The sequence below is a fragment of the Camellia sinensis genome, chromosome 9 (genome assembly GCF_055761805.1).
Source record: "Camellia sinensis isolate YWXY chromosome 9, ASM5576180v1, whole genome shotgun sequence".
NCBI lineage: Eukaryota > Viridiplantae > Streptophyta > Magnoliopsida > Ericales > Theaceae > Camellia > Camellia sinensis.
Window position 1 is genome coordinate 10,064,114 of NC_138969.1, and position 13,929 is coordinate 10,078,042.

Below are 13,929 nucleotides of genomic sequence, written 5' to 3' on the forward strand. Positions count from 1 at the left end.
CAAAAGGTTTTGGATTTTTATTAAATAATGAAGGAAATAAATGCTTGAGATACATAACATTAGAATGACCTAAGCGATAGTGCCACAACATAATTGCTCTATCGTTATTTTGACACGAAACCGAAAAAGAACTACCACAAATTGCCGTTTGAGGTTGTTCTTGTGGATAGTGGCGTTCCTTAAGGATGTAGAGTCCAGAGCATTCCTCAGCATTGCCAATCATCTTCCCCGAATCCAAATCCTGAAATTCACAATGAGTGGAGAAAAAATTAGTAACACACCTCTTTTCCTTAGTGAGTTTACTAATTGACAATAAATTACAGTCCAAGTCAGGAACAAGGAGAACAGAGTTGAGAATAAGATTCCTAGACAGCACAACTGAACCTGTACCGGCAACCTTTGATAGTGAACCATCTGCTATTCGGACCGTTAAATTATTTTGACATGAGTTATATGTATCAAAAATTGTTGCATCTCCCGTCATATGATCAGATGCTCCTGAGTCCACAATCCAAGGTTTTTTACGTTTCTTACTAACAGTAAAGGCGTTCAAAGAATTACCTTTGTGAGCCAAGGTTCCGGATCCTATGATGTGGTTGGAAGACGAACCAGATTGTGACTGTAGTAGTTTCTGGAGCATCTCCATTTGCTCCTTGGTGAAAGGGCTTGCTTCAGGTTGTGGTGATGGTTCATTTGTACCTACATGATTACCTCGTCCTTCTTTCTCAAGAGGCTGACGTGGTTTCCAATCTACTGGCTTTCCATGAATCTTCCAGCAAGTTTCTCTCGAGTGACCCGGCTTTCTGCAATGATCACACCAAGGCCTACCTCCTTTATTTTTCTGACGGTTGTCGATAGGAGCGAATTGAGTCTTAAGAGCCGAGCTTTCTGCCATATTCAGTTGTTGATGAGATCCCATCATGAGTTTTTTCCGACTTTCTTCGCGACGGACTTCAGAGAATGCCTCTCTAAGGTTAGGGAGCGGTTTTACTCCCATAATTCTTCCTCTGATTTCATCAAGATTTGTGTTCAATCCTAACAAGAATTTAAACACACGCTTCCCTTCGACAATCTTTTTATATAACAGACCATCAGTAACACACTGCCAGTTATGAACCTCAAACGTATCAAGTTGACGCCATAGACGAGTAAGGGTATTGAAATATTCAGTTACCGTAAGATTGTCTTGACGTAAATTGTGGAGGGAGCTTTCAAGCTGGATGATTTCAGATGTGTTTTCCTTGTCTGAAAACGTTTCTTTTGCCATGTCCCAGATCTCTTTGGCAGTATCAAATGACAGAAAATTTTCGCCAATGTCAGTGGTCATAGAGTTGACGAGCCACGACATGACCATATTATTTTCAGCTATCCACCTTTTGTAGGTTGATGCTGTGGTTTCTGGTAGCGCCGAGGCTCCGGTGATGTAGTCATCTTTCTCCTTTCCCCGTATAAACATTAACATGGATTGAGACCATTGCAAATAATTTTGCCCATTCAGTTTATGGGCAGTGATCGGAAGATGAGAGGTTTCCATTTGATGAGAGGATGAAGATGATGAGATGATAATATCAGAAGAAGAGGAGGATGAGTTGATAGTCATTCCGAAAGCGGGACCGTATTTAGTCATGCAATAGAAGGATATATTTGAGTAGAAGAGAAAAATTCGAATATTGACTGAAGAGGCGAAAATAACGAGACAGGATTACACCTGCTCTGATACCATGAAAATATTAATATTGAGAGAGAGAGAGAGTGATTGAAAGACTAAACATAGACTCTTTATTTTTAATATCTTAAGCCTTACAATGCTACTCCATTATATAGGAGGTTTATACAATATGATCAGATGGAGGCCACGAGGCCACGAGGCCAAAAACACAAACAAGCAGGCCACGAGGCCACTACATATTTAACTATACATTAATATATATTACATATATATCAGCATACACTCTGTTTATTATTATAATAACTAGCTTGATTAACCACCGAAAGCATATGAAATAAATTAATCACCGAAAGCATATGAAATAAAGAAAAGGGCTTGATGCATATGGCATCTGATGAAAACGTGGCTTGATTTTCAACAATTAATTAGTTATATATATAGAAAAATGATGTTGTGAGGTCCCTTATATTGAGGGTTTGTTTGGGAAGTTTTTTTTTTAGTTTGACTTTTTAGTTTTTTTGACTAATTTAGTCTAGATAAATTAGTTTCGTTTAGGAAGAATTTTTTGATTTTTTGTGAGAAAAAAAAATAAAATAATTATGAATTAGATGTGACATTTTGTCTTATTAATTTATTTAACCTATTTTTTTTTTTGGTGCTTTTTTTAATCCCAACCCAAACTCAACCCACTTGCCAAACGACAGCTAAAATATATATATTTTCTTTATTTATCTTTGTATTTGTAAACTATTTGCATTAGTTTTAATTTCTTAACTCTGACTCAAAAAAAATGTGTAATTATATTAAAATTATGAGATTATTCATATATTTTTTAAATCCGAGGGAGGTTAGTGTAATTTATGGAAAGAAAAAATAGAAGGTGATATGTGTGTATTGCCAATGCAAGTTGTAAAGACTGACAAGTGTAGGAGTATGACAGAGATGGATGAGAAGTGAGACCATACTCTCTATATTGTAAATAGATGCATATGTCTCCCCAAGCCCCAACTGGTCCCAACTAATCAGATTCAGAAAGGGAGGGGGCTTTAATGGGGGCTGAGCTCTTTTTAATGCTTTTAGGGTTTAGCAAACATATCAATCATTGGAAACTTTGATCAAAACTGTGTTTGATGCAGTGAGTGACTTTACCATATAAGAAGCTGCATTCTATTCTGAGATCTCGGTTATTTAAGGTTTAGTTTTAGAGGTTACTTTTTTGTGGTTTGGTTTTTTTATTTTACGGTCATATTTATGTGGTTCTTGAAAAAGAGAGATTGAATTAATAATTTGTGACACTTGTGTTTGATTAAGAGATTTGATGAGGAATTTGAAAAGAAAAGAGAAAAAATTAAATATACCTGCATTCACCTAATTTCACACATTTTTTTCTTTTCATTTTTCAAATCTCTCAATCAAACACAACTTTAAAGAGTGTTTAGTTGGGGACATGAGCAAAAGGATTAACAATTCCATTAGACTAATAATCCACTCCAATGGCAAGACTACTATTACTAATCTCATGTGAGGGTTGAGATTAGAAATTGAGCGAGGGGATTTGTAAATTTTTAAATAATTTAACAAAGTATATATTTTTTTGAATAAGACAATTAAGTATAATAATAAAAAATATAAATTTTATATATTAATACTATCTATAGTATTACTAATCCGATAGTATATAAATAAATACTCTTTATCCTACATCTCTAACTTAATATTATTACACTAATAATTTTCTCACTCAATTTTACCGTACTATTAATCCATTCCATCATATAAAGTCAAACAAACGTGGCCTAATGACTCCTGTGGCTTAAGAAAAGGCCTCTAAAGCTCAAGTCATTAATTAATAATTTTTAACAATTAACAAGTCATTATTTATCTTCTGTATGTTCATTGCTCTAGTGGAAAGCTTTCACTTGGAGAGCAATGTTATTTATTTTAAAAAAAATACTTAGAATTTATAGTCTTACGACAAGATTTATTCTGATTGTAATGCCATAATAATAAGTTTAAATTTTTATCATATATTCCAGATTTGAAATAGTTTTCAAGTATCTTTTCAGGATAGATGACACTTTTGTTCTCTGAGGGCAAATTGTGTTTAGCTTTTTATTCTTTGACTGTAGAACACATTTCATGTGGACATTCTTCCTAATCTCATGTCGCAAACTCTCTCCTGCCATATGATGTTTCAAAACCATTGCCATCCACCCACGAACACGATTTATCTGGCGTGTAACTATTGTGTTCACGTCTCATATATTAATGAGTTTTTTTAATTTTGACCAGTCAATTAATTAGTACGAGTTGGGTTTATTTAAAAAAATAAAATCACATTCCACCCGTAAGCCCAAATTTTACGGGCCAAAATCACACTAAACCAGATTGCATATTTTTTATTAGAATTATATTATTAAGTGCTACATATTTATTTTTTTCTTTTTTAGTAATTCATATGATCAAATTAATTAATACTATTGAAACAATCAAGTTAAAATATAAATTTACCAAATTAACAAATTATGACAATGTTATATGTGAAAAGTTGAGAATTAGAACGATATAACCGGTCACTGTTAAATTCAATTTTAACAAATTATGTTTTGTGTATTTTTTTTAAAGTACAATTTACAAAGATAATATAGGGTATCAAACGTTTTTTTTTTTTAATGGAACATTATTGATTTTAATGGATTAAAATTGAATTTAACAGTGTTATTTTTTTAGATAATATTAATTTTTTTTGGGCAAGATAGTTGGAGTCAGGCTAATGAGATGATCGGATTAGATTTATTCATGCGGAATTATACAGGTCAAGTTTATAGGTAGGCTCAAGTATCAAACTTTTGTTCAAAATTCTAAATCATCTTCTATGGAATGAAACAAACTGGGCAGTTAAGCGGATTGGGACGGGCTATGGAACAGATTGAATGAGTTGGATAATATTTGATGACCCCTATCGACCACCGTATGGCTGACATCTCGTGATGGTCCAATCTTCGTGACCTGCGGCGACCCTTAAGCCACCTTGCAGCCACTCCGTGACCTTAAATGACGGTCTAACCACCAACTCTGATACGTCCAGCCAGCCACACTTCTCACTGTCACATCTAACGACTCTCCATCGTCAGTCCACTACCTTCTTTAACTCAAAACATGTTCTTTTTGTATTCATTTTTTCCAAAACATTTGTATACACTAAACAAAATTTTCCTTTTGTACTTTTTTCCATGTAAACAAAAAGCATGAAGATTCCATTAAACCACATGGGTATTGGCCATTGGCCACATTGCATGGGACAGTATATTGTTTGTCTTCAGAAATTCTCAGCCACCATTTGTCAATTTTATTAAAAGCAAGATGCTTTAAACTTATCTTTCAGAATATTTTGTGTGTTTCTAAAACACAACTTCATTAAACAACTTACATTTGAAAAATAAGTTTAAAATGGGTCGATTTTGAAAGTTTTGTTTTAAAATAACTTATATTTTATATTAAAAAAAAAAAAAAAAACTCATTCCAAATTCCCAAGCACACAATTATTAGGGCCCATCTTATTGTCAATTATTAGCCCCTTTTTCAAGAAAGTTTTTGACTGGAAAATTGTCCTTTTTTAAAACTTTTTGTTTGATGGATAGAAGACATACAAAATATATGGCATGTGAGGTGAGTACCAAATATTTTGCCAGAGTTTAATCAATTCTTCCATTATGGAATCAAAGATTAAATTTTTTCTGTATTTGTTTCTTTTTTTATGCTCAAATATTTGCAACTAATAATAATAAAAAAGATACTTCCCAAACAGATTTTGTCTCTGTTTGATGATTTGATTTGTTTATTATATGAAAATATGAATTATATATAATAAAAAAAATTAAATTGAGTACATAATATATACAAAAGCCTATAAATGAATCATTTAAAGGGTTAATTGCATAAAAATCTCTTCATCCATTCGCAAATATCAATTCATACTTTCATTTATGAACTATTTTAATATTTTTAAAATGATAGGTTTGTAAAACTCACCACGGGTCTTATTTCGATAATTCGAATAGTTTATTTTATAGGGTTATCAATATATATCATTTTTAAAAAAGTAATTTGATCTAATAATCGTAACATTTTTATTTTATCGCATTTGTTTTTGACAAAATGGAAGACATATATTTTTGACAATAGATCATCTATTTTTTTTTTTTAGAAACAAATGTCATAAAATGAAAAGGTTATGGTTATCCAGCTTTACAAAATATAAGGTCGAGATTATTGAAATAGGATTCATGGTAGGTTCTATAAATTTTTTAAATTATTTCATATTAAGCTGTGAATATGAAAAAAATTAATCCAATTAAAAAAAATATAATGAGAATCTAAAAAAACAAAAAAATAAATAAAAAATGTTTGGTGCACCTGAAAGTTCGTTAAGGATAGGAAAACCCAACCAAAAAAAAAAAAACACATTTCGCATCCACAGCGTATGGCTCGATACAAACAACCCCATCTCCATTGGCTATCCTTCAGGAAATTTATTAGATTATTCTTACAATTATGGCCGAAGTACAGTAAGGTAACGTTTGTTTAGTGGATGGGGTTAGTTGCAATTATCAGTGAAAAAGATGATTAGTGAAAATATTATTAATGTGAAAATTATTAGTGAGGGAATTAAATAAAAGTATATTTATTTTGATAATAGTATACGAGATGATTAGTGATGAGATTGTTGAATTATTTTTATATAAAATAAATAAATAAATAGTTTCTATATTTAAAAAAAAAACTAAAACAAACAAGTGCACTTGGTAAAAAAATAAAATAAATTTTTTATATAAAATAGATTCAATCCGCTTACTAGTTTCATAATCTCATCCAAAATTCAGCCAAGCTAATCCCCCTACTGAGAGAAATTACTAAGCCCTTCATACCAGTAATCCTCCCTTTCAAACAACACCAAACAGGCTATAGGTAAGACCCACAACTATATCAATCCAGTCCAGCCACCCAAGCCGGTAAACAAACATGGCCTAATGGTCCTTATAATTTAGAATTTCTATCAGTTTGATGGCTAATTTTTCAATTGTAACATATTTTATCTTAAATTTTGAGTCTTGTTTCAAATCAGAATAATCAAAGATATTTTCCTTACAAAAAGTCCACTTTAAGGATAAAGTTATCATATAACTTATTTTGTGTTGATTAGCTTCTATGTTGTTTGAAATTCAATGACCTTCTTTTTTATTTTTAATAAATAATGGTGCAACTTTCTTGATTATAAAGTAATGTTTGCTTTGGTTTTAGAAATTTTTTCTAAGAAATTAAAAATTAAATTGGTGAGAAAATTAAAAGCACATCATTTTTATATAATTTTATCTTTTAGGAGGGTAGAAATAATTTTTTCAAACAATTTTTTTTTTATATTTATTTTCATTAAATTAGTTTCTATTTTTTCAAAAGTCAAACATAATAACAATTTTCATGTCCTCATTAAACTAAGAAATTTTTATTGATAAATCAATTTTAGAGTTGTTGTAACCCATTAAGTCTACAAAGTATTATTATAACCTGATTAGTTCCATATAGTTTTCTTTTATTCCACGAGGTCCATTTTACTAATTTAATATTTTTAACTGGACTATTATGCCCTTACATATATATATATATATATATATATTGGGTTGATGCAGTCATCACGTTACCTATTTTTTCGTTTGTTCTGTTTTCGTAGTTTCTATCTTCACGGTTTTCATCATCATTCTAATTCAGATAGATACGTTTCTATTTTGCATGCTCGTTTCAAGGCCTTGATGTGCTAGGGTTTCATTGTTGCTGTTGTAGTATGGTTCAGTGATTTTGGAGTGAAGACGACGGATTGGACGGTGTTCGATTGTGACATTTTTTGGAGTATAACTAGTTGAAATCAATTGTTTTCGAGTTATAGGACGAGTGTAGGATTGTATGATTAAGGTTAGTATCATTTTGGTTATGAATACACGTTCAGTTTATGTTTTGCTTTGTATGATGGATAAGATGCTCTGTTTTTTTATTGATATGGATCGGATTCTCTATTTGTTTAATTATATGCATTTTACGTGGTTCTGTGGAGGGGAGGTTATTCAGATTAGGTGAAGAATGTGTATGTTCTCATTTTACTTTGATGTTTGCTTAATGAGACTCTGTGTGGGCGAGATAATTCAGAGTATATGTAATAATCTGATGTAAATATTGACATTATGTTTAATGGAATTCAATGTGAATGTGACAATGTGAATATTAATATGATGTTCAGAATGTTACAACGTGAATATTAACATTATGTTCAAAATGTAACTATTGACATTATGTTTAGAATGCGCATATTGACATTGATGTTAATCAATAACAAGTTTTTCAATATGACGTTATTATTTGCAACCATCCATAGTTTTGGAATGTAATTATTTCATTACTAAACAGTAATGAAATTAACTGATCTAATGTGTGTTTATCCATTACTAAACAGTAATGTGAATGTTCACATCATTGATGTCAACTTTTACACCATTGCCTAGTAATGTGTGTTCCACATTTGTTTTGGTTCTAACATGAGCAAAACACTGGTGTCAATGTTTACATCAATACACATTGATGTAAACAACAACATAACATGACTGATTGAGAAATTAACAGTAATTTGAACATTTACATTATTATACACTGATGTGAATGTTCACACCAGTGTTTACTAATGTGAGTTTAGGGACTTTCATTTTGCACAATGTGAATTTTTATTTTGCACAAGTTGAACTGTACACATAGGTATTTAAGTTTGCATAATGTGAATTTTCATATCGTTTGGATTACTGTATGTGTTGTTGTTTGTATGGTTATAATGTGGTTGTTCACTGTTGTATTGTTGTGTTTTTATAGAAGATGAATACCTTTATGATGTTGGTGTGCACATATGGTTGCAGTACAATTGTAATAGATGTTGCCTGCGCATTGTGTTATTTACGTTTGGTGGAGTGTTTGTGTGAAAAATGGGATAAGTTGTTTGCTTGTTCTATTTTATTGTTTTGTCAGCTACCTGGGATTAATAGGTGTGATTTGGCAATGAGGAAGAATTTCTGAACATGTTATTGCTTGCTAAATCAATGGGGGTGCAACATGTACAAGTTGTTGTTGAGTTGAAAAGTGATATTAGTCAATCGAGTAACTCTGGGTCGCTGCGTGTGGGGGATGAGGAAGAAATTGATGCATTACGGAGATTTTGCTACTATAAGGAGAATGTGTTATTGTCAGTCCCTTGGGCAAATAGTATTACGCATGCAGGACAACGGTTTATTGGAGGTGCACAAAAATTTCGTGATGTTTTATGTAAGTATACCATCCAATGTGGGTTTCAGTTTACGTATGTCAAGAATGAGATAACAAGGGTTATTGCAGTATGTGCGATGCGCGAGGAGAGAGGCTGCTTGTGGGCTATACATTGTAAAACACAACGAGCAAATGATTTTTTCTACATCAAGAGGTTCAGGGATGTGCATAGTTGTGGTACGAATGTTCGAACATCGAAGAATCCGAGAGTTTGTTCTAATTTGGTGTCGAGTACCATATCTGAAATTGTGAGGGACAAACCATTGACTCGGCCGTGTGAGGTTGTCACTATTTTGAAAAGGGATTATGGGCTAGATGTGAGTTACCACGTGGTATGGTTGGGCGTGGAGAAAACGAAGACTGTTATTCATGGAGATCACTCATTATCGTTTGACCAGCTGTAGTGGTATTCGAATACTGTGATGCGTTACAATCCAGGGAGTTATGTCAATATTGATTATGATTCGAGTAGTTAACAGTTTTGTCTTTTCTTTGTATCATTCGTTGCGTGTATTTCTGGGTTCAATTGTTGTCGGCCTTTATTATCCTGGATGGAACATTCCTCAAAGGAAAGTACAAAGGCCAGCTACTTGCGGCAACTCCGAAAGATGGAAACAATGGTTAGTATTTTTTTTAACTGTCTATTCATGTAAATATTCACATTGAGCGGCATAGTGTGGACATATGACAGACGATTACACAGTGTGTTCCACATTTTCACTAGTGTCAATATTTACATCAATACACATTGATGTGAACAACAACATAATATGACTAATTGAGAAATTAACAGTACTGCTAACATTCACATTATTATACACTGATGTGAATGTTTACACTATTGTCTACTAATGTGAGTTTCTTCATTAATGGACAGTAATGTAAATGTTCACACCATTGATGTTTATAAAATCAAATCCAAAAACAACAATAGTAATAAGGCAATGTAAATATAAACATTCACATGACCTGTTTAATTTATAGTGTTCTCTATTCATATTGGAATATTGTGAACAGTTGTTTAATGGTGTTGTGTTTAATGGTAACCGTCAAATTAATTTTAGTTCGGATCATAATCTTTGTTGTTAGAAGCGATGCCGAAGGTGTTCCCATCTACTCACCACGGTTATTGCTTACAACACTTGAAGAACAACTTAAGAGACATGATGAAGGGAATTGATAATGGATTTAGGGACCACCTTGTTAGTAGTTTGGGTGATTGTGCTTACAAGCCAACTGTGGTAGGGTTCCATGAAAAACTTGAGAAATTAAAAGCGGAGGGTAAGCAACGAACACAGAATTTTTTCAAGGACTTGGCACCTGAGCACTGGGCGAATTCATACTTCAGGTAATAGTAGTTTCCTAATGTATTCCATTTGTCAAGTTTAGAATGGCAGTGATGTGAATTTTTAGTTATGTTTTGTGGTGATGTGAAATTTTATATTCAATTTTGAAGAAATTAAATTCAGTATTGTACAATGTTTGTGATGTTGTGCAGGGACATACGTTATGGGGAGATGACATCCAATGCGGCAGAGTCATTTAATAATTGGATTAAAGAAGCACGCAATCTTCCTATCACTCAAATAGTAGACACAATTCGTACTTAGTTGATGCGGCAAATGTCTGCACGGCGTGACCAAGCAAACAAGTGGAATGAGCTTATTTGTCTTACATTCGAAACAATACTTTTTGATTCGTTCAACAACAGCAGGTCTTGGCAAGTTAGCAAAGCCAATGAGGATGTGTTTGAAATTTATTCAATACCATTTGTTACAGTTGATATTGCAAGGTGTACGTGTTCTTGCTTCAAATGGAAAATCAACGGATTCCCATATGACCATGCTGTTATTGCTATTCAGAAGAGCCGCTACAATATCAATGATTGTATGGAATATTACTTTCATGTACAGACATATCGTGCAACCTATTCGGGTGCCATATTCCCTATACCATCGGTGAAAAAACGACCTTTCAATCCCACGGGCTTCACTATATACCCACAAACCGTGAAAAGACCACCCGGAAGGCCGAAAAAGAATAGAATCTCATCAAGGGGTGAGAAACTGAAACAAATAAGGTGTGGGAGATGTGATAAGTTGGGAAGTCACAATCGAAAATCATGCAAGGAGCCAATGTAGGGTATACATTTTTTTATTTCAATATTGTGTTTTACATGGGATTCTTCTATTGATTTTTGAAATAAGATTTGTTGGCATACATTGTGTTGCAATAAGATTACGTTGCATTAGTATTTGATTTGTGTTTTATTTTTAATTTTTTTAGATAGCAATTTGACATTTTTGTTGTTGTGTGAAGGATGAATACATGATGTGAACATTCACACTTGTGTAAGATAATCACATTATGTGAATAATTGCACATAGGTTGAATTTTTAAACATTACTACGGTGTGAATATTTACATTCTTGTTACCGTTGACAGCATCAAAGTAGATGACATGAACATTTACATCAATGTAACCATTCACATCATCAACTCAGAAGATGTGAATATTTATATATGTATTACGAAATGTAATTGTTAGTGTTTGTTGCTAACAAAAATTAGATGTTTTTGTGTATATTATGATGCATGCATGGACGTAGTGTGAATATTGACATCGTTACTGCCATTCACATCATCAAAAGTTACGATGTGAATATTCACATCATCAAACTATTAGCTGTGAATATTGACTTATGTGTTAAGAAATATCATATTCACACCTGTCATATTGTGTTACAATAACACTTTAATCAATATTCACATCTATGTAATAGGGCTTTAAAACATAGGAATGTGTATGATCATTTTGTGATGTGGTAATTCACATCATGTCGTGTGTCAAAAAAAAAAAAATACAATCTCAATGTGCATGATCAACACAAAATAGGCCTCAAAATGCATATACATATATTGATTGAAAAATAGCAATACAAGTAGTGATATAGAATTGATTTACAATTAAGCTAGTCTGCTCCAATATGTCAAATCTATTGACACTAAATTGTCTTAAAAGTAGATAACAGTTTTGGGTAACAATGATAGGTGGGCACCCCCCACTTATAGGTTTTCACATTGCACTGTCTTTCTGTGATTCAGAAAAATGTGTATTAATGAGTCTCTTATTTGACACCATTCAAAGCGATTTAGGCTGTCAACATTTCCTCACGGTATACATACGCCCTCATGATGTAACAAATTGCAGGCCCACAATCCACCTTGAAAATGCAAACTTATTGTTAGATTTTGAAATTTAGGTGTGTAATGGTTGTGGAAGATGTGTACAAATTGATTTTAGGCTTACGAATCTGATGCTTGCTGAGGACAGATGTCTACTGATATGATTGGTTGCGATGGATTTTGGCCTGATAATTTGGTCCATAATGGTGATGATGGTCCGATGTTGCGCACCACAGCCTCGATGTAGTCCCTCTGCCAGCAATGAAATTTCATATTAGGCACAAAGCGACATAGTGCATACGTCCAAGTTCAAATATTACACATCATGACAAGTATTATATGTGTCAGCCACTTACCACTATTTGTGCTTTGTCAATATATGGGTCATGCATGCTGGGTCTTGGTCGTAGCGAGTTATAATGTCTTCATAGACTGTTTTTGACGTCGTATACAACAATCGTCTAGTGGAAATTGTGGTGTATTGGGAAGATGAAGTATCTCTGGCCTTGATAGTCATTGATATGTACATCAATCAGTTTATTTCTCTTGTGGAGGGGTACTCTTGCATGACTTTCTGCACACAAAAGGCATACAATGATGTACCAAGTATTTATATCAATGTTCACCGTGAATGATGTAAATGTTCATATTTGTTAATTTGTCAAACAGTCCTGTAATGTATTATAGATAGGAATGTTCACACCTGTCATATTATGTTGTTGTTAACATTCACATCTGTCTATTATTTAAGTTAACAATATAAGCATATAATGTTTACTGTAAATGATGTGAATGTTCACATCTGTCAATGTGAATGTTCAAACCTATCATATTATGTTGTTGTTAACGTTCACATCTGTCTATTATTTAAGTTAACAATATAAGCATATAATGTTCAATGTGAATGATGTTAATGTTCACATCTGTCAATGTGAATGTTCAGACCTGTCATATTATGTTGTTAACATTCACATCTGTCTATCATTTAAGTTAACAATATAAGCATATAATGTTCACTGTGAATGATGTGAATGTTCACATCTGTCAATGTGAATGTTCACACCAGTCATATTATGTTGTTGTTAACATTCACATCTGTCTATCATTTAAGTTAACAATATAAGCATGTAATGTTCACTGTAAATGATGTTAATGTTCATATCTGTCAATGTAAATATTCAGACCTGTCATATTATGTTGTTGTTAACATACAAATCTGTCTATCATTTAAGTTAACAATATAAGTATATAATATTGAGATGAACATTCACATCTATTGAACATGCAAATCAAATACTGTTCATGTGAACATTCTCATCAACATCAAACATAAACAAACCAAAAGCGTAATGGTTATCAAACATGTGCTTGTAAAGATGAATGCCGAATCCTCCAAACTTTGGTTGACTAGCCCTTGTAGTTTGAGTAAAATTTCACCATATGCATCTATCACCTGCACAAACAGAGGGGTGGCAGTATATTATTTATAGTGTCTTTACAGTGTGTGTGTTTTGTACACATTTACGATTCCCATACATTGTTGTGTATTGATTCTTCCTTGATAATGTGTATGATGCCATCAAAATACACGTCTCTAGTCTTTGAGTCCCCTCACCACAAAAGCAACCTGTGCATTGTGATTACAGAAAACGTGAATGTCAACATTGCACATTTATAAAATAATCTAATCTAATTAAGTATATATATGAAGCTTAACA

General features: G+C 32.6%; 1 protein-coding gene across 1 annotated transcript; it reads left to right on the top strand.

Moving 5' to 3' along the window:
• The first annotated feature begins 10,647 nt into the window (after positions 1-10,647).
• LOC145799234 (uncharacterized) lies at positions 10,648-11,166 on the top strand. The gene has a single exon (XM_082888772.1). The coding sequence runs from the start codon at positions 10,648-10,650 to the stop codon at positions 11,164-11,166; it is 519 nt and encodes a 172-aa protein (XP_082744898.1).
• The last annotated feature ends 2,763 nt before the right edge of the window (positions 11,167-13,929 follow it).

Coding starts and splice junctions, on each gene's coding strand:
- LOC145799234 (XM_082888772.1), top strand. CDS start 10,648: ATGTCTGCACGGCGTGACCAAGCAAACAAGTGGAATGAGCTTATTTGT.